The sequence below is a fragment of the Atheta coriaria genome, unplaced genomic scaffold (genome assembly GCF_025399875.1).
Source record: "Atheta coriaria isolate IRGN ID8LTWV9N9 unplaced genomic scaffold, Caltech_Dcor_3.1 hic_scaffold_7_pilon, whole genome shotgun sequence".
In the NCBI taxonomy this organism is placed as follows: Eukaryota; Metazoa; Arthropoda; class Insecta; order Coleoptera; family Staphylinidae; genus Dalotia; species Dalotia coriaria.
The window spans coordinates 4,067,971-4,090,715 of record NW_027045449.1 but is presented as its reverse complement, the minus strand read 5'-3'; the positions used below and the strand labels follow the sequence as shown (position 1 = coordinate 4,090,715).

The 22,745-nt window shown below is 38.8% G+C and overlaps 1 protein-coding gene across 1 annotated transcript; it reads right to left on the bottom strand.

The window, feature by feature from the left end:
• Positions 1-1,001: 1,001 nt before the first annotated feature.
• LOC135795685 (T-box transcription factor TBX20-like) lies at positions 1,002-21,173 on the bottom strand. Its single transcript, XM_065307445.1, is given in 7 exon segments — positions 1,002-2,219; positions 2,354-2,430; positions 6,322-6,366; positions 6,368-6,484; positions 6,576-6,849; positions 14,803-15,115; positions 20,202-21,173. Coding segments are annotated over 7 exon segments (1,467 nt in total). The 5' UTR covers positions 20,350-21,173; the 3' UTR covers positions 1,002-1,726.
• Positions 21,174-22,745: the final 1,572 nt, after the last annotated feature.

Sequence of the window (22,745 nt, the reverse complement as noted above, 5' to 3'; positions counted from 1 at the left end):
AGCGCACACAGCTATATTTCATGGCGTTGGAAACTCCGTACGTATGCGTAAACTGCGTGCTTCATCTTTTCGTGCGCCTGATGGGATGCTCGGGATGCTTGGGAGTGAAGATGTGTGAAGATGCTGAGATGCCTACCGTAAGTTATCCGTTTTCGTGTGCAGGCGAGTGTTGCGAGACGCGCGACGAGATGGAATGTTTATTTTTGTCACTGATGAGCTAACACATTATACATTCAACAATTTCACGCGCGCAACTATAGGAATATATTCATTTCACGCAGATTTATGTAGAAATTTTGCAAAACATCGCATTGTAGTAGTCTTAACTTCATTTTTTCTAATCTAACAAAAAAACTAGGCAACTTTACACACATATTATAAATTTGTTCATCTAGATGGCGTTACTTACCAATTTTAGTCTGTATAAAATGTTATTTACTTTTAAAACGCGCTGTAATCAACTAAAGTGCAAACTGTCATCACCGAAGAGATGAAAAAATCAAGCTGGATCACTTTTAGCAGGTCTCAAAATTTCTCCTTTTTGCCTCTCACCTCTTACCCATTACTGCTGCGCATCGCTGAAAATATTGCCAGTGGCTTCCCGAGGCTAATTTTATTTGGTTCATTTGGTGCGCCACCCAACACGTTGAGGTTCTAGTGCTGCGAGACATTATATGCTAATGATGTGCACATTTTTCAGCTGCACCATTCCCATGCGCATCCATCCACACTCTCTCGAACGACAAAGGCGCATTAAAGCTTCATCTTCTCTGCGCTCTGACGCCAAGACAGGCGAACAAAACGTCCGCGCATTTTGCTCTCTCCGCGTGAAATACTGTCGCGCGCGAAACGATGTTACGCCGTTAGAAACTGACAAACAAACGTAGAGTTTTAAGTATTAATTACTTTTATGCACACAAGAAGAAAACTGAAAAATGAATAGGTACAATACTAATCTGTTTTTGTTATTTTTAAATGTAAAACACTTAAAAAAGAAAAAGTTTTTGCTTTTGTTACTTTAGAATATTTTTTGTCGTCTTTTACATAATTTACAATTATCGTATTATCTAAGTGTGTGTGTGTGTCAATGGTTTTTGTTTTTACATCATAAAGCTTGTTTTAATTAGGCGTCCAACAACGACGCCATTTTGTAAAACATAACCTCACACTTGCATTATACGCAATGCAAGAATATTCGACTGTTGTTTTTGATTTTTAAGGTTAAAACTATAAGTCACACTTATAAAGGAACACCCTACAACATTACAATAATAGTAATCGAGATATACGCAGTAATAAATTATAAATATTTATATCTTATTTACAAAATGTAATAATTAATCATTAGTTAGGTTTTCATATTGTACATTTTCAACGCTCAGATGATTTTACTGCATCTCTTGGAACTTGTTTTCATGTTTTTACATTCGCCTTTCGTTTGATTCGCTTTGTTTTCGTCCGAACAAAAGAATCGAAGTAGAAAACATGTGCTTTATCTGTGTATGTGTGTGTGGCGACATCTGCGGCCGCCATCTTGGCAAGCAACGCCAGATTAATCAAACAACTCGAAGCATAAAATGCAAAAATATCACAATGATATATAGTAATATATTACAATCAAATATATTAATATTTATTTCATTTTCATGATTTTTTAATTTATATAGTAGCCATCAAAATCTCAGCACTTTAAGTGTTTTTTTGTTTATTTAATTGATTAATGATTTTATGAAGGACTATGAGGTGATTCCTGGCCCTCGCGTAAACTAGTATCCGGAGATGATCTCGGAGGCGGCGCATAGGGCGAGTAACGATGTTGAACCAAAGGCCGTGCTAATGGTGACACTGGTGATGAAGTTAACTGTGACCCGCCTGCTACAGCCACGGCAAGTTGATGTTGTTGCTGTTGTTGTTGGGCAGCTAGCAGAGATGGTCCTATACAAGCCCACTGATTCCAGAGGACACCTGGTGGTACACCAGCTGCTGCGGCGGCGGCAGCACTAGCTTGGGATCCACTAGCCCCATACAAACCACCCATTAATGGAGCGTAGGGACCAGCAGCAGCCGCGGCTGCATAACGCAGGAAGAGTTGTGATCGCGCTGCTAAAATTGCTTTCTCTTCCAGTGAGAGATTGTTATTGTGTGTATCCAGATCCGCGAATGGTCTCAATGGTGACCGAAGATAATGCTGTTCAGCCAACATGGATTCCATCGTCTCCCTGGAATAGAAACTGATTGGGTTAAGATAATTTCTGAACTAGATAACTACCATTAGGTAGGTATATAAAAATATTTAAAATAGATTTATTTATTTATTTGAATGATACTAAGATGACGTGGAAAATAAAATTACCTTTCGAATTCGGTGAGTCGCGACGAATCTCTGAAACCCTTAGCGAACGGATTACTGTCGATCTTCAACTTGGTTATCTGCAACAGCAACAAAAAAAGCAACACAATTGATTAATACACTTTTTTTTCAGGTTCACTACTTAAGTAGAATGGATTTAAGTCTAATCAACTCCCAAGTTGCCAACAAATGAAAGACAACTCTTTGACGTGTGTTCAAAAAGGTTGCGCATCGCGTCGCATACGTAATGAAGCTGTTAAGTGTGTCGTAAACGCGCGTACGGTCTCCTTCGATTCCGATTTGATCTCACCATCTCGCCATCATCGACAGAAAATTAAACTCTCAATTAAAGTGCTGCCATTCAGAGGCAAACGTTGCAAAATTAATGTTTTTCCTGTCTCTCACATAAAATACGACCCACAGATTAATTAACAGATGAAGAAATTGTTGAGGTGGTAGAGTATATTGTATGTGACGATGTTTGGGGTCTTTTGGTATGGAACCAAAACAAGAAATTCCGAGTGCGAGTCAAACCCGAAACGCTTTAATCTCGACATCATCTGGAACTTACACTGTCAGCCGAATCCATGTATCATCGTGTAATACACGCAGCAACATCCGATTCTCTTGGCCCACTCTATACGCTTCTCTTTCTGTTTCTGTATGTTTTGAATGACTGAATGGCAATGGCATGCACCTCGCGATGCATCCATGCATCCATCGGCAGCCCGGGGAGCCGCATTCCGTGCATACTCCTTCGTGGGGCTGTCACTCCCCGTGAGCAGATAATTGGCCCACCCCGGGTGTCCCCCAGCTATATTTGTTTTCCTTCCACATGCACTCCGTGAAGATTCGACTGATTCAACTGAGTTTGGTGCGTTACCGCAGATAACCAGATACTGTGGCGCATACTCAGCACGTATGATTGACTGATGCTCAACTTGACGAATCCGTTTTGACGCGATGGTATATTTTAGGAGTGTGTAATGGGTATTGTCATAGTGTTTAAAGCAAACAATGCGTGCGCCGGTTGGGAGTCTGTTCGCAGTCGGATCATTCGGATCAATTCCGAAAACCCGCCTGTAGGGTGCGAGTGTGTGTGCAACACTCTACGATGACTAATTGCCGACATTAGTGGCGCACAATGGAGCGATTTAAGAAACCGTGATGACCAGATGGCAGACCCGCAACAAAACCGAAACAATTTTTCAACGCTCGCAGTTGTACTGTTTGCAAATGAAATATTAAATCATCATCCTGTTTGATATTAAATTAAATTTTCCGCTTGACCTAATAAATTACTCTGGAATCATCTTGGAAACAACTGCTTCCCTTGTCAAATGAACTAAAAAATCTTTTGAGAAATGTTAAAATTGTTGAAATACTAGGATTGTCAGATTGTGGCGCGGGAGTCGATGGCATACTCGAGAGTGATTTATATGCTGGAATACGGGAATCCGGCAGCTCATTAGCCGTTTCCTCGCGGCGCGCGCGAGGTTTTGTATCGTCGTCGTCGTCGAAGAAAATGTGTAGAAGTGGAAAACATCGCGCGTCCCTCCGGTGATCCGTCACTCGACGAGCGCATCATGTGTCGCGCCACACACGCGCTCCGCCGTGAAACGTCCTGTCTCATTTAAAAACTATTATTTATGTTTGTTGCAACGAGGAGGAGAGCAGACACCTTTTTTTCTCTCATACTTTTGAATTCCAGAATTGACACTGCTTCTACTACTGCATGCTACTTGATTTTATTCGAATATTCATATTAATCCTAACGTTATGTGAGGTAAGAGTAAAGTAATAAGTACTAATGTGTCTCTTGGTCCAGTTATTGTTGATATTGTAGTTGGCGCCAGAATTCCTGGTGTTTTATTAAGAGAGTAATTTGATACGGATATTTTTCTGGGAGCATATAATGTTCCTTCTGAGGTATCCTCGCACCTTCCATACCAGTTTCCAACTCTCGCATGTACACGCGCAATAAAGTCGTCCGGCGCTAGTCGCAAGTAAAACGAGCACGGTGGCGGCGGCGGAATCCGTAATAAAACACCTTCACACGTTTAGAAGCACTCTGGCAGTCTCCGAGGCAGTCGTGGCGCTACTGTCGTTTCGCAGTCCGATTCGGGCCATAACTCACGACAGCCTTCACACACTGAGCGCGCCAAAGAGCAAAAACCAAAAGAAAATCGTTCGCAAAAGACGTAAACGTAAAAAGCAAAGAAGCGAATAGAAAAAAACAACAACGATAGTCAAGTTGATAGTCAAGGCGAAGTTTACGATCGCGGCTACTGCGCTTTTATGTTGGATGTTTGAAGATGCCTTCAATTTGAAAGCTCTGACATCGAGGATTTGCTTTCATGGCGCATCTAATGAGTTAATAATTCCATCGAAGATGAGCTTAAACTGTGCTGTCGAAATAAATTATAACTTCGCTTAAATCGTAAATTCTTATGACGTTTAAACTCGTTATTTGCAGTAAAATTCCCGAAATATTTCAAAATTGTTTTCTTACAATGCAATATTCTCTGGTAAACTGCGCCGGCCTCTGGGTCGAAACATAATTTCGATAGTCAATATAATTGTGTAGATTTCCATGCCCCAATCGCGCATCTGCACAAAATCCAGACCGAGCTCGACAAGGATTTGCATCTTCATCACAACACCATCGCCGCCATTTTGTGAATGATGATGAAATGAAGGGGTTTTTGAAGGGGTAGCGATGCAGAGGAATGTGTCACAACATGTCAAATATGTATATGCAACACCCATCAAACGCCAAGTGCAATAATTGATTGTTGTTAGTGTCGTCTGTCGTGTTTCAGTCGGTTTGTTTTAATCATAATGGAGTGCATCGTAAACGAATTAAATGAGACATAAATTTTCCCAGCAGCCGCCAAACACAGCGTACAGCGCGCAGAGAGAAATTTACGACGCACTGGAAACGACAGCAGACAAAACGAATTTTCACGCGACAAAATAAATCCCGAATCGTGAAGTCGGGTGAGCAAGAATTGAAAAGTTGTAGGCATGTACGCGTAGATGAAGAGTTTTGAGTGCGCACATGTGTTGCGGTTAATCATTTGCGTCGGGCTGTGTATGCGTGCTGTAAAAATGAGATTTTTCTCCGTTTGTGGGGTGAGTAAAATATTGTAGAGAACGGTGGCAATCTCTCAATTAACGCGGTGCTTTGCATGTGTGTAAAACGCGGCGGGCCACGAAAACGAGCGCGCGTCCAGAATTGTTTGCCGTTGGCAGCCGGCCAAAACAATGTCAGCCCACCCAGGACCAAGTGCTGATAGCTGAATAAATGGTGCTGGTCGTAGTGACAATTTTAGCAATTCACAAACGCATTGCTCTCGCATCGAGCCCTCGAACAATAACAAACAGCAAAATGTCGTTAATGACTAACAAAAACTATTTTCCAAAAGCGAAAAAATCTACCCACTTATTCCACGAACGCTTCTGTATTGTTAAACATAACCTTTGAAATGATAATGTACCGAATATATTAATACGTTCACACGAGCTACTGCAGTTACACATACGTGGCTTTTGAGTTGAATGTTTTTTGTGATGCTGTCAAGCCCGCACAGGTTAAGCGTCTCGTCTGAAAAGGGAATTCTAAGGATGGTCGAGTTAAAATATTGTAAAACAAAAGTGCTGGCAACGTGTTCTGGGCCGTCAAAGCTCGCGCGCGCGCGGCCTCAAAGGCCGGTCGCGTCCGTTGCTCACTGCGGCCGATTCGTTCCGATAGTAAATTGCCTGCCTCGACTTCTGTGGAAGTCCTCCACGGCGCAAATTGTAAATGAAGTCAGCGCAATGTGTGAGGTATTCCGGTACGTAGTATGTAGGTTTATGTAATTGTCGAAGACATGAAAGTCTCAAAGACTCAAAGGAATGCCAACCACAATTCATCATCCTGACTGGTATCAAGTATCAACTCTAATCAATTATAAGATACAAAAACTCACCAGTTGATTTTGGTAAGCAGTCACAGCAGTAAAAACAGTCTCGGGGGAATACGAAAGTCTTGTACTCTTCATTCTCGAGGTCCACGATATGACCGGGAGCACCATCGGGTCGTTTCACCAAGTGTATCCTAGGCTGGTATTTGTGCATTGAATTCAGGACCAACTGCAATGGCAAATCAGCGATGAGTATAAAAACTCCAGACGTACTCCATGGAGTAACTCACTAAAGCGGTGTTGTTACGAGGCATACTTACATGTCCATGTTTGTCCATCTCGTTATTGGTCAGCTTCACCTTCTCGAAGGAGACAACCTGCTTGCGCAATTGCTCCCCGGAGTAAGGTGAATCAGGATGGGCGTACATTCTACATGGAGCTGGCGGATCAGCCTTGCCAGCCACCAACCACGATGACCTATGGTAAGCATATCTATAACGCTTATTATCCACCGGGACAATATCCAGTAGGACTGCATAACGTTGGTCCGAGCGGATGCCGGTGAAGGAAACGCGCACGGTGGGAAACATCCTCCTGCAATACAAGTGATCACAGTTTAAAAGCCAGCCACTTAGAAATGTAAACCCGGTAAAATATTGAATTGGTCGCGGCGATCGGGTCTCACAAGACTACCGACTCTCTGACCAGGGTATATTCGCCATTGTGACCAGGGAGTCTATTTATATACGTTTCTACATTATTGCCATCGGCGCTGGTTTGCTTTCAAGTTTTGATACGCCTCGGGCGAAATTGCTCTGCTCCCGTCGCACGGCTCCGGCGAGCGTAATGAGGCTTGCCTGCGCGTTTGATACATCGCAGGAAGCAGTAATTACGTGGACGTACGCGTAAGAACGCGCGTTTCAAGCACACACACTTTTACACACACACATAGATTGAGTATATTCGAGAGACGCAGTGAAAAACCGAAAGAGTCTCTGCCGGTAATAAATACGTTCTTTAGCAGTTGAAGTGAGACCATCACGGCTCATTTGCAATGTCGCCCGCTTCGCTGCCTTTGTGGATCTTCTAATTAAATTCGTCGCGACGCCGAAATCGTCAGTTGACGGATTTGCAGCTTTAAAAAAAGTTACTTGACTATAAAAAAATAAATTTTTGTTTGTCTCACTTTAAAAAAAGTAAAAATTTAGTTGATTTTAATTTTAAGTGTAAATTTGTTACAAATTTTCACTCTTTTGCTGTTGTTTTGTGTTGGTAAGTTGTAAATACGGTTGTTCTGTCGCTGGTTGCGTGATAAATGCTCGCATTTTTTTGTTTATTCTCGTAATGCATCAAATTCTTGGTCCGTCGCGACGCGGTGAGCCGTAACGACGCGCCTCCGACGGACTAATTGTCCGTTACCGATCGTTTAAAATAATCAAGACGGACGGACGTGACGCTAGAAAATTGGCACTCAAACTACAGAATAAACTTTGTTCAGAATACAAGCAAGTTTTCTCGACGTGGCAACTCATCGTCGTCATCAACAGGCCAAAATGTCACATTTTTAGTGTGATGTTGTGTAATTTAGAGTAATGGTTTTCAAAAGTGTTGTTCACAATAGACTCACCAAATTATAGTTTTGTTAAATTTATTATAGACATATGTGATTTTTAAAATTATTCTTTTACTACCATTAAAATATCTCAATTATTACCTTTTAAAAAACTTAGTTATTTATAGCTTAATCATCCCTTGCCTTAGAAGGGTGATTTCTATTATTTCCTCATTGCCCACTCATTAGTATGACCTTTGATCGCCGGCGCGTTTTGTCGGCGTTGCGGTAAAGAAAAGAAAACGCAATAATAAATGGCAGGCGTTTAAAAACCGTTTAATAATATAGCGATTCCAGCTTGGAAATAATTTGTGATTTATTTAAAATAAATTAAGATCGTAATCGGGCGGTGCGCGAGCCTGACCAGGCCGAGAGACCCCGAAAGATAGTCGATAAATAAAAATTAACGCGCGCGCGCGCGCGTTTCCACCTGATGCTTGCGAGCGCACAGGTAGACGAGCGGAGTCGAGAGGCGAATCACGGAAAGAACACGCACACGCGAGGTGAGAATAATCCTAACACCTTTTCGGTGCGCGCGCGAGTTATCGCAATTTGATTTGTGTGATCGGGAGATCCGCGCGGCGAGATATCGAAACAAATTAGCGCTGAAATTATAGGCTTTTAGATGCCGCTATCTTCATCCCGTCGTCATCGGCGGAATGAGCTTTGTGCGTGCCCGCCAGCATTGAAACGATCGATTTTATTGTTGTACTTGTTACACGAATTATTTATCAACGATTGCTCAATATTTTCCCGACACAAAACAATAGACTAGCGCCATCTATCGTTTAACTCTATTAACTAATCGATTGTATGTGACTATTTTTACTTAGACTAATGTTGTGTGCTTCGATTTGCAATTTGTCTCGCTTAATTATCCAAAAGAAAACAGCAATTACAGCTAGTTGATTAGGATCATTAGCGGGCATTGCTTTTAATTACCTCTCAATTTCCATGTGTAGAAACCCGGCTGATTTTTGTGCATTTTCAGCGTTTCTTTCACGAACCTTCTCTACGTTTATAAACGTACAGTGCATAAAGATAATAGAATATAATTTACACAAAAAAATGTGTTTTCAGTTTGTGTTTTTACCGTTGCGCAGTGGTTAATTAATGGTTTGCGACGCCGCGTTGCAAACAAACATGGCGGGCGCAAAAAGCAACGCATTCGGCGGACATTACTACTTTACTCAAGTCGTAACACTTGTAACACTCGTAACCGTCGAGAGCAAATTAAGCAAATAAGCGGACACATCTTCATGCGCGCGATGAACGCGAGCAGAACACAAACAGCACTAAACGTTTCTAATTGCATGCGTTCATTGATAATTGAACTTGGAACCTTTTGCGCTGTAATCACACCTTCTTCGGAATGTTATTTCGGAACACCCAAGTGTAAATTAAATTTCTTATTCCTTCAGCGAATGGCTAATTAAATAAAAATAAAGTTTTATGTTTTTGTTTTCTTTTAAATGTTAATGACGTGTAATGACCTTTCGGCTTGAATCGTGATGTGAGCTCGTTTCGATCCACCCACGATTAGAAACAATTGATCAATAAATTACCTCTCCAACAGGATTCGCATCGTAATTTGCACCCAGACATGTCAATAAATTAAAAATTGATCATCGTTTGTGCGATAACTTGCAACTCATTCAATTTGACAGTTGTTGCCACATTAGAATTTGCAATCATTTAAGAAATCCTCGACACAATTCTTTTCCAGTTATTTTCTTTTTTGTGTGTGTTGTCATGCGTAATTTTTTGTTCACATCATGAGCTGTGTTGTCTTTTGAAAAATGATAATAGGAACTAAATGTCAGGCGTAACATTTCTGGCGTTAGGCGATGTTGGCAATTTGACACTGCTATATTTAACCGTACCAGCTCCGACGCTTTTTTGTTTTGTCTTTTCTTTAGCGTGGTGCTAAAGTAAGTCGAAATGTTGCGCGTTAAAAAAACGAACGTAACACCCGAGTGATGAAAATTAATGACGTGAACAAGGCTCGGGCCGCCTTTATATATAATTAGACGAGTAAAAATATGAAGCTTAAACAAGTATCAACTACCAAACATCATTTTAAACACGTTTCTTATCAATTAAAAATTTTAATTTTTTAAGTTTTATTTTGATTCCAAAGTGGAACATTAGTAGATAAATCTACTTAATAATCATGTCAACCACAAAACGCTTGTTGTAAATTAATATAAGCGGCTTAATTAATATTTCAAGAGAGTGGGGCATGGGGCTAGCCAATAAAACGTTAATTGTGGTGCTTGGGACTCGCGGCTATTGTCTTTCTCCACTCTCTTCGCCCCGAAAGTGCGCAGCTTGCGCTTATTCGATTTGCCTCGCGGCTTTGTTGCTCCGATGCCGCCGTTTACGATTTAAATAATTTATGTGCGGTCGGGCGGGCCGCCGAAAACGGAACCGGGCGTAATAAGGCATCAACGGACAAAAAACACACGACATGTGCAATCACACACGTTCAAATCAAGAAAGAAATCATACAAAACAAAAAATTTGGTTTAAGAGCTCGAAAGTTGTAAAAACCGCAATAACTGAAATTGAATTCGAAACAGGTGTGAGTTCCCAGAGCAGGACCACGTGGCCCTTTTGGTTATAGGATATGTGGGAGTTACCAAAAATGTTTAATTTATTGATTTATCCGATTTTTAGGTGAAAATTTTTCATTTGAGTGAAATTTGAGCAGTGAGCCCACCACGGGTGAACATGACGGAACTATGCCGAAAAGGGACCACACGCACTTTTTGGTCGGCTTGTTATGCATATTTCGCATAGTGCACAGTGTCACAAAGTGATTAATATGACACAACAAATGTTAACTGCTAACAAGCTGCCGAAACTGCTGTGCTAGCGACATTTCCACGCCCAGGAACTACAGAAATTAAAAAAATTATTCCGAACTTACATAAACTTACTTTGTGTTAAAAATCAACTTTTATAACTAATTTTACGTTTAAAACTTAAAACGTTTGAAATAATGAATATTAACCCTTTAATAGTAGTTTAGATGTACAAATTGTTTGTAGACGCATGACTTTTAATTGTAACACATGTCGCTTTCAGTGATATTAGATGCGTTCGCTTGGCACGCGAAATGAAGCAATCAAATTAATGAATGCGATCTTTGCGCATAGCAAATCCCTCGAGTTGCCCGCTCCCCGATGAATTAATAAACTTGGATGTTCACTCTTTAATCGCTTTGCCGCTTCGATGCCTACTCCTCGCACAGAGGGTGCAAACTTAACTAATTTCGAATTTCTAATCGGCATGAAAGGATTGCGACTTACTCAACTCGCAAGTTTGATCCGTAACTTCAAATAAATACTCTTCGCAGAGGCGTATTTAGATTTCATTAGATGTTAAAATTCGGGTGTGTTTGAACATTTTCGAAAGTGTGTGTTAAGGGATGATTAAACCGGTGGTGCCGTCGTCGAAATTTCGCGTTGTGACGGTAAGTCGACGTGCGAAGCGACGCGAGCTCGTTTCGCACGTCCTCCGACGTCGCCGCGACGCCACCGAAAACGACATTGTCTTTGCCGACGTGTCGCGCCGTCGTCCTTCGAATAAACGAGCAGACGGCCTCGAAAATGGAGTTTAATTCGTGACTAAATAACGAGTCGCAATGTGACATGCAGACGAGAAAAGCCGCGTGCAAGAAAAGGAATTATTTCAAGCGCTGCGCACGGAATGAAACAAATGAAACACGTAGGTGAATAATTTACAGATGTTTCAGAGCCCTTCGTGCGCAAAAGAGACGCCCTCCAAAGAAGACACTCAACGTCAAAATATTACCTGAAATATTTGAGCTCTAATTGGATTTGTGAACCATTCGGAAAGTCACAATTCAGCAAAATGTAAAAATTAATAATTTAAGACATCTCAAAGTAAATTATTCTCCAAAACTCATGGTGTGCAAACTCGCATAAAGCTCTAATTGTATTTAAATATTAAATTTGAGGTTACATTTACTTTCGTAATGTTTCGACAGGATGTAATCCTGGTTGCTAACCGTAGTTAAAAGTTAAAATACAACTCAAAATACAATTGCATATCGCATTACGAATCACAACAAACTCTAAGCCGCTTAGGTCTGTATAAATTGTAAAACTTTAATTGTGGCTCCGGTTTTAATTGAATTACGTCTTATACCATATTAAAATTTACTTGTAGAGGGCGTTACTTGAAATTCAACAGGAAACACATGCTTGTCACCGACTGACCATGAAATATCGCCAAACTTGATGTAAATTATTATTATCTATAAAATACTAGTTGTTAAAACTGATGCAGGTTTGTTATTTACTCGTGGATTATGTTTTAATCATCATAAACTTTATTTTTCATTCTTCAATAAAAATTTTATGTTTTATGACGTTCAAATTTATATTGGCATGCAAAACTCAACGATGATAAATAATAATTGTTTGGTGAAGTATTTCACCTAATAAAATTATTCTGCGGGCTTCATTTTTATGTGCAATGATTAATTTTATATTTTATTTACTGCGGGTAACTAATAATATACCTACCCAACGTTTTGTATATTGGGTTGCAGCTATTATTGATACTTAACCTGATATTTAAGATATTAAACACCTGTTTCTTGTGTACGCGGCCCATAAAAGGCCAGGCAGTAGGCACAGGTAAAATTTCAAAGTTTCGACCAAAGCTAAGTTTCACTGATTGATTAAGACATCCCAGCGATGCGTGCACTGCGGAACGCACATCAAAACCTTATCTTAATGATTGATCGGTGATTGATTCCACCTTTTTTATACGCATTACCTTTCGATCGTTGAAAAAAAAACCACACAGCGGTACACCAAGATGTTAATTAAAAAATTATCACGTCATTCACAAATCATAAACACAGGCGCTAAGTGACCACTTGAACATTTCTCATGCGCTATGTTTACAATGTCAATTAATTAATTAAAGAAAATTATTTAATATTTCATAATTTAAAAATATAGTTGACACTTATCAAATTATCAATTTATCACACACAGTAATTAATGAATTAACTTAATTAAAATTGATCACTACGCATAAATTCTCATTTTGTTAATTTAGATCTCAAGCAAAAACGTCGTTTACTACGCGAGTAATTGAGTAGTTAATAAATTACGCCTCAAATCGTTATTCAAATAAAAAAATGAAAAATCTTTATTTGTAATGTCAAATAAATCATCAAAGACAATAATTAAAAGAAAATCAATCATAAATGCATATTAACTATGCGCTTAAAATTGATTTGAACTTAAGTCAAGTGGTCTTGACTCAAATCAGTCGATTTGTTTGGTTATGTTTTATTGTGCAGTGAATCCCAAACAATTAATTTAATTAAAAGATAAAGATAGCCTCGTTTCACGACTGTTACAAATTGCATCTTTTTCGTCTCATCTCACTTCAATTTTCTAACTTGATGCATTGATTAAATTAAAATAATAAATGATCCAGCATTTATTATGCGTGTAGAATATCAACCTCAAATCGACTGATTACAATGAAATACATTTTAAAAGGGTCGTTAAACCCACCAAACTCATCGAAATTAATTGCCAATCGCTAATCAACTGCTCCATCTGCTAATTAATACGTATACAATGTGCATATTTTTATTGTGGTTATTAATAATATTTCCAACTGATAAAATATTAGATTTCGAATTTCGATTCGTCGAAATCTTCAACTGACGTTTCTTCATTGCGACTAATTAAGACGACGTTGTCATGAGTGCTTCATAAAAATAAAATTACAAATTTTTAATTGGCGTAAGTGGACGTTTAATGCTCGTCGCGCTGCGTTCCTTCGATTATATCTGCACATTTTACTTCGACCAACTTCTCGAGACGAATTTATTGCCATTTGATTGTCTCCACCTGGTGTTGTCCACTACGACTTCATGCAGGTAAAATTAACTTTTAACATGTGTTAAAGACATTCAAGTCACTTAGAATTTACATTAATTTAGTTTTATTTAATTCATTTAAAACATAGGCAATTCATTTGACATGCATATTGTATAACTGGTTGCCTGTTACTTTTTAAGTTATAAATATGGCCTACTCGTAAGATAGTTGTACTCAAAATTAATTCAGTTTAGTAGCCATTATTATTAGCAAAAGCAATTTGTCAGTAAATCGCTTCGCTTCCACAGGCGACAAACAAAAGCCTATCAAATATTATTTGCAAACCGAGAATGATTTATAGTGAAGGAATTTGTTTAACAAATACATTGCACCACATTACGACTCTGCTCTGCGCTCTCATTATGCATTTCGCGCGTGTGGCGCAAAGTCGAAATCGACCAATGAAAACATTTGCACATATTCCACGCGAACGTTTGTGTTTAAGCTACCGCACACACTCGATTTCGGCATACGGTGAAAATTATGCGCGCATTTTCGCGTGTGTTTCCGCTACGTGCGAATTAATCACCGCGCCGCGTCGAGAGCGGCAACACACAATGCCCTAGCGGACTATCATTTTATTGTTTTGCATTTATGGACCTATAAAAGGCGTCTAAATGACCACGTGTGTGGTTCGCGGCGATTTCGTTTTATTAAACTATTTATACGGTTCACCCCGGCATTACAAGGAATGATCAAAGCAACTCTATAAGCATAGTATTTCATATTTGGTTGCCTAGCGTTACAATTTACAAATAAGTAGAGAAAAAATAATTTATTAATCATTTGATCTACAATACTTCTATAAGGGAATATTTTACTAAACTAGTGCTATCACAACGATTAAGTGCCATTATTAACTTCACATGTCATGACGTTTTGGGTGAATTGCCCCTGAATAAATGTCACTACCAAAACACTTCTATATATGAAAATACGCTCTAATATTTAATAGTTATAATAAATATCCAAAATAATCGTAAATTATTTTCTTACCTTCCAGTCTTGGTAATAATCATTTCAGTTCCCAGATCGTTAAATTTATCCCACAACTCCTTAGTCTCTAGATGACATGTGACATTTCTAAGTTCTTCACAGGACCAGCGATCCTGTAGCTGTGGATTTTTCTGATGCGCCGATGGCGATCGCCTTCCTGACGACGTCTGCCCCGGAACGGAAGACTCCGACGTTGAAGAAACATCAACGGGTGATTCTCGCCCGCTTTCTGTTCCTGGTGACACTAGATTACAATCAATCGCTGGCTCAGGAGTTGACGTCACTGAAGACGCTGATGTTTCCACAAATTTTTCTACAAAAAAAAAACACGAAAAAAATTATTTATAAATTAAACGAACAAAACAATGTAATAAATGCTGCTGCGGTGTTGTTCAAAGTTAAATTTTCGCCCCGTCCGCTGACTAATTAATTAATTACTAAATAACCAAGTTAATTACGGCTTAAACCGCATTAATTAAATGTTTAAATCAAATTTACAGGCAACGAACGCCCATTTCGTCAGGCGGTAGTGGAGAAACATGGGAGTGTGTTATTTCTGTTATGTTTTTACTTCATATTCAGATAAACTGAATTCACAAACTGAATAAGCTGAATTAATCAAATTTATGAATGAATTCATTCGAAGAGTTCACTATAAAGTGTTGTAATTATTGCCTCGGTCGATAGGAACAAGCAGTTCGCATAAAAAGCGCTTAAATCTTCATTAACGCTCTAGCGCTAATTAATTAATTAGCGTTCGCGCTCTGTACACCACAATACAGAGCCATCATAACATGATAACGAAACCGTTCGCTCACTCAGACACTTTTAAGGCGGCTGTCGGCCGCAAAGCGTGAAATTCAATGAGGAGTGATTTTTTTCTACTTCGCCAATGTGTGAACGAGTCAAATCCCCGGCCAGCCGCGTCCTACCATTGTGAAATTGTATATTGTTGAGCAATCATATTAAATGATGTCTTAACTTCAACTTTTTACATTTTATCTAGTCTCAAGCGCGAGTTATAGTGTAATAAATGTGCGATATTGTAACAATTCCATCGTACATTGGACTAATTGGGTATTAATATTTAAAGATTCACATGGCTCTATAAAATAAATTATATATCAACGAATGAGAAGCGATTAATAAGTTAACAAACTAATCGCAAGCAGTTTGCTGTGGTGTGCTGTGACTGCATCAGAAGCATTAATTAATTACGAAACGAAACGCGAATGTAAATGATCAATTATATGTTGATAATTAATTGAAATATGTTGCATTACAACGTTATTCTTGTGTTCTTGGCAGCTCTTAGCTACTGTACATTCATTATTAATTATTGTTCTTCATGATTATACGGTTTTTTATGCAGTACAAAAAGTATGCAACCCAATACGCATATTGCATAAGTGAAATATTTTGACATAAAGTATAGCAAAGCTATTTTTTGTATTCATTTTATTTGTTTGTATTAAATTTATGTCTTTTTTACATTTTAATGTTTTGTTTAACAATAATGGCTGAAAACGCGAATCGTTAAAATTACAGTGTAATTTGTTCGTTTCGTGCAAAACATTTTTGTGAATTTTTCAATGGCTGCGGTGCGTCGTGTGACAAAGCAACATTTCGTTGTTGTTTTTTTTTTCTTCGGTGCTTTTTTGCATTTTTATAGCCTATAAGTAGCGTTTTCACATTTACACCACCGACATGGCGCGACGGCACGAATCCATCATCACAAATCGCATACGAATGTGAAATGTAAGCGTTCTATTGTTTCGTTTTCGTACAATTCCATACAAGTATATAGAAAAGCTATAGAATTGTGCGGGGTTTTATACGATGTCATAACGCGCGCGGCATTCGTTATCAAAAGAACAATCAAACATACCCTCACAAAGTGTGGACACACCTACACTCTTACACAATCATGGAAATATTTCTTTTATTCATTTTTTTTAGTTTTTGGTTTCTGTTTCTCTTGCCTTTTATTATTTATAACGCATAGTGACTTATATCGAGAAAGGGCGTACTTATTGAAATTAGCATAATAAAATAAATGAAGCGTGCGTTTAAATAAAGCAGCCGATTGTAATAATAAAGTCATTGGCGCGGCAAAAGCGCGCCCCTTATTTCCACATTTATCATTCGAATGGAAAAACGACTTTTACACCCACATATACACTCCGCATATTTTCCAGCCGGCAATCCAAACCACCCCTCAACGTGCACGAACACACGTTACGTGACCATCAACACTATTTCACGTGCGATTCAGGCGGATATCTCAACTTTTCCAAGCTAAGCTAAAAATCATCCGCAGCGACTAAATAAAAATTTGATCCGAGATACATTTTAATTTTATTATATTTTATTACGCGCTATAAAAGTAAAAGGGTGTTGGGAATTATTGCTTGTGTGAGCTTTCAACTAACACAATTAAAATGTACGCCAGCTAGGTGGCGATCTTTGATTACAATAATCTAAATAAATGTAGAAAAAATGGAAAATTTTCACGCCCGCAAAGAATGCGATAATTTTGTTTTATTGGTACTGTCAGGCTTTTATTAACGCCTACAACCCAAGGGGTGGATTTTTAGCTAAATTAATTAGTGCACATCCATCATGTTCTCATGATCAAACACTCCCACTAATAATTTTTATGAATTTTTATTTTTACTTTCCTAAAACTTTCAATTTATGAAATTTATACCTACACAATGCACTGAGTAATAATTTATAATCACAGGATGTTCCTATCTACATTCTTATTACCTATACTTTCGTAGTTTGTTTGTTGAGTTTGTAATTGGTATAAATCATAATCGACTGATAAGAATCTGTCCATGTTCACAAAGCGGTGAATGAGTGTCGCGCGCGTTTTGTCATTCGCATGTTTTTGAACGTTAATTTTCATTGGCTTGTTTCGTTGTTTGTTTATTTGCCCAAGCGTAGGTTGTATAAATAGAAAATAATCAGGATCTTATCAGAAGATAAGAGATCAGAATCGACATCGGCGTCGCTCGAGGTAATGATGTTGTAAATGACACCGAACACTAATGTCCTAATGTCCCCGCCAATTATTACACAAAACACGATTATGTTTTAATGTATTATTACTTCAATTCAACAGAATTTTTGGTCGTGTAGTTTTTGGGAACATTGGGAATTCTTAGAGTTTTATATACAGATTGAACAGCGGTCTGAAATACAAAAATATAGTTTTTTAGGTAAATATAAAATTATTTGAAAACGGATAGAAATACGAAATTTTGTTTTCACCGTTTGATGCTATATTAAATTCTAAATTGACATATGTAATGATATTTATAATTATGTACCTATGTATTTATTAAAAAAATCGATAAAAATTTTTTTAATTTCTGTTATAACAACTTTAATAAATGATTGATTCAAAAATATAAGAAATATTTATTGAAAACTTGTTTGTTTGAAAATGTTTGCCTTTGTAGATATGTTATTTATTGATAATAATAATAAAAGCAGTTTTTGTCATTTTAATACCGTTGTTCCACACATCTTGCAAAAAACGTTGAAATACTTGTGTTATCGTGAATTGTTCGCAAGTTTTCCGCCACAAGTTTCTTTTTACATCGGTATTTACATTTCTAGACGATAATAATGTATAACACATTAGAAACAACGAAAAATAGCACGTTACAAGGTATTATTTGGTCGTTTGTCGATCGGTATCAAAGCCAAACAAAAATTGTAACAAAAACATGAATAAAACGAGCCAACGAGCAAAGTTTTCAACTTTTGCCTATTAAGAAAACCCATTTACTTGCTGTTCTTGAGTTCTCACAAGTTGTGTCGAGTATCGTTTTGGTCTTGTTGTTCTTCCATCGCAAATTTGAGTACACACCGAGCGCTCGCTCCTCATAATTACTCGTGCTGTATGATTTTCAAAAAGTATTTTAAGCCTGAAATGTTTTGTGTGATTCGTTACTCTTTGTTTTGTAAATGTTGTGACTCTAATTTGGGAAGTGAGGCGAAAAGAAAAACGATGCGATTGGCGGCATGCACATTGATGGCGTTTTCATCGCACAGAAGTCAAAACAAAGCTTCAACAAAGTTTAAACACACGATGGTAATACTTACACGCGCTGAAACACATACGATTTAAACACAATTTTTTTCCCGGTTTTATTTTCAACGCATATGAACACTAACGGGATGTTAACATATGGCGCATTTTCGTGAATCGACCACCTGGAATGTCAAATTAAACTTAATGCGAGCTTTTACTTTTTTGCACTTAGTAAAAACCGAAATTATACGTCGTAGTAAATGAGATTATATTATTGTATAAGTTGATCGTTTGACCAGTTGGTCACAATTGTGGTGGTTTTCGGTTAATGCACGTGTAATTACACGTGTGTTGGTGTATTCCGATTGACACTCAATACTCGAATTAGATGTTCTTGATACGGCCGGCATGTTAATGCCAAAATTGCATGTTACATGCGTTACCAATCGACATAATACGCCCTTATCAATGGAAATTTATAATGGCCTGCGCGGATGGTAAAATCATGATTGTGTACGTGAATTGTTTCAACGACACTGATACGAATGTGTGTCGATTTGGACAAAAACGCATTAGCGTAGTTTCGAGTGGTTTCACCGCGATCCCGTCCATATCGATTACGGGCGGGCGCGGGCGACGAATAGTTTCATCGTTTCACATTATTACTCATCGATTCAGCAATGGGGGGGGAGGGCCGGCGCGTGGGTGTGTAGATGTATGAGTGTGTGTAGATGTATGAGTGTATGTACAAATGTGGCGGAGGCGCCGGGCGATGCGTGCTGATAGCGCCTGATTGTTCCTAACTGATATCAACAAATGTACGCGTTTACACGCACCCTACTCACCGACCAACCAATTCGTGGTTTAATATTATTAATTATTCATTGCATCATTTGACGAATATTGAACGAAATCAAACAAAACTAATTTATTCATAGATATCTATGATTCGATTAGCGCGTTAAGGCGATATTTTGAATTTTTATGCACAGTTTTTAATGCGTCCATTAAAGTTTTTATTTTTTAAGTGGCATGCGTTGTTTTACATGTTGTGATGTTTTGCAACACGCGTTATCATCACACGGCGCAACGGGGCGTTGAATAAAAGGCGTTTTAAGTAATTTTTGCACTTTAAACAATCATCAATAATGGCGTTACGAGCGAACATGCATGCAAATAACACACATTTCGGCCTCCACATTCCCGTAATAATAATTACGCAAAACGCGAAAAATTCACATTCGGTTCAACAATAACATGAAATAGCAAAAAAGCGACAAAAGCAAATTGTAACCTATTAGTTTTTGGATTGCGTTTGGGTGGAATTGTTATTTTTGTAATTTGCACTCACCAAGTGGAGATATCGTGTCCGACGGTTCGCGACATTTGGTTCTTGCTGCACGCCCATGGCGTGACATGATCGCCGCGATGCTAAAGTCCGTGGCGCACGGCCTCATGGTGCAATTGTCTTCCATCACCTGGTGCTCACCATTACACATTCACTATTAAGTCTGCCTCCAACCGAAACGTTCCAACTTTCTACTCACTCCTTTGGACTGAAGAACATAGACAACCACTCAACACGTGTTGAATTGCCCACGTGTTCAAAAAATCGATACTGGCACTCTTACAACTCCAGATTTACAATATCTAACTCCTTCAAAACATCATAATTAATTTATTTTGATTTATTTTATTTAAACTTTAAATAAATGTCAATAATATTAATTCACTTGATTTATTATATCACTTTTTATTAATTAATTTATTTATTTGAGAGTTTTTATGTTGTTTTGTTGAATAGTTGTGATTGTTGTTGTTGAGGATGTCGCGTGGTTGAAGACGTTGAAGGTAAAACACGCGCGCGAGTCGCGTCCGGATGCGTCCAGCCGGCAGGCAGCCAGGAGCGAGATGTTTTGACAGAATGAATATTTAGAATCTTTCGGCTTGCATTTAACAAGATTAGTGCGATAGAGCCGGCGAGAGCGATGAGATTGGTCGGCTCCCACTATGCGGAAGGCGTGTTCTCTTCTACCACGCGGCACACCACATACACAACTCACACAAACGATGGTCCCCGACGATGATTTTCACGCTTCTGGTATAATTGATTTCAAACAAATCTAAAAGTCAACTTTACGCAAGTTTTAAATTTTCTGATATTATGTAGTAACATTTTCTGTAACTACATATTTAAATTGGTGGTTTGTTGATTTTTAGTTCTAAATATTGTTGGAAACTTTGTAAAAGTTTAAGATTTTCGTTTGAAATTTGTATTTTGGTGCGGTGCGTTTGTGAACAGACTACCGATCGTTGCGGCGGCAGCGAGACGATAACGCATCGCTCGTCGTCGCTTTGGGGCCTGCCATTTTTCGCTGCCACCTCCACCGAAACCGCCGTCGCAGGCTGTGTGGCTCGCGCGCGCCCGAAAGGGTCTCCTTTCCACTTTGATGACAGCGCGTTATGCTTTCGTGCCCGACGACCACGCATATAGATGTGTGTGTGTGTGTTGTTTGCTCACGACATGCTCCCCGCGTGCTCGTTGTTCTTCTTCCCTCTTTACCCCTCCTACCAAAGGTAGAGTGACGGTGTCCTCGTCACGCCGCTATCTTGGTGCATCCAATGCACCTGGGCTGGGCGTAATTGCAAAGCCGCTCGCTCGCTCGGTTGATCCTTTCCTTTTTTTTTTCACCGCGTCGAAGCCACGGCTATTATGCGAGTCCGATGGGTGTGTGCGGTTACGGCGCGCGCCGACGCCCCAGAGGCGGACTCCCGTCGAGCGGGCGGTCCGCCTAGATTATTCCTGCCGTCAAGTGTGTGCCCGCACACCGCGTGCCACAACGCGGAGACTTTTGATGGTGATGGAAAAAGAAACGTATACAATCAAAAATATACCTACCAACATCGAATGACTATATCTTCAGGTTTTAGTTACATTAAAATAGTGTGAATATTACAAAAATTACTTTTAAATAACAAATTGAACTTTAAAACAAAAAAAAAATTTATTTTAAAAGAATTTTCTTGTAGAATCCATATGAATAAATAAATCCAGTATAGATTACATGAAATCTGCTCTGGAATCTAATATTTTATGTATTCAATCATAGAATTCCTCAAAAAGGGTTATGGTAAAGCCCAGTGGCTGACCAAAGATTTATTCTGCAAAATCCATGTCTGAATGCCAGTTTTCAATTAAATACGCATATTGTAGGTACCTAGTAGCTACTAGCTGATATGTGAGGTTAGATCAACAGTGCATGTTTAACATCCACTTGATTGAATCACTTGGCATAGCCATAATCGCGCATTGTTTTACAGCGCTGCTTAAAAGCATAGAACAAAGCGCCAAACAAAACGCAATACATCATTCGTCAACGCATTCAAGAACCAGCGCCACATCGGTAGCAATATGATTATGGTTGGCATAAGTATACCAAGATGTGAGGTTAGAATTGCACACACCAATGTTAACTAAGGTTTGTGGTTGTGAGGCGTTTAATTTAATTATGAATGAAAATGAGACGTCAACGTGTTGAGGCGTTAGTGAATTAACGACGCGCATTGTGCATTCGAGTTGGTCCATTTGACGTGCGGCACCAAACAATTTCGCATGAACAATGTTTGTCGCTAGAAGAACGTAGACAACAATGAGAAATTATTCAATTGTCCAAGCGAAGTAACTTCGTGATTACCACGATCATAACCAGTGTAGATCAAAATGTTTACAGCGTTTATATGGGTAATGTTTAATTAACGCACAGAAGCAATGGATATAAATTTAAATACTTATACAGAAGCTCTGAGTGAGTAGGTATAGGCTACACTGCGTCTTGACACATTGTATCACAACACCTTTTTATTTCATTGTGCGCCATGGTTGCATCCAAACGTG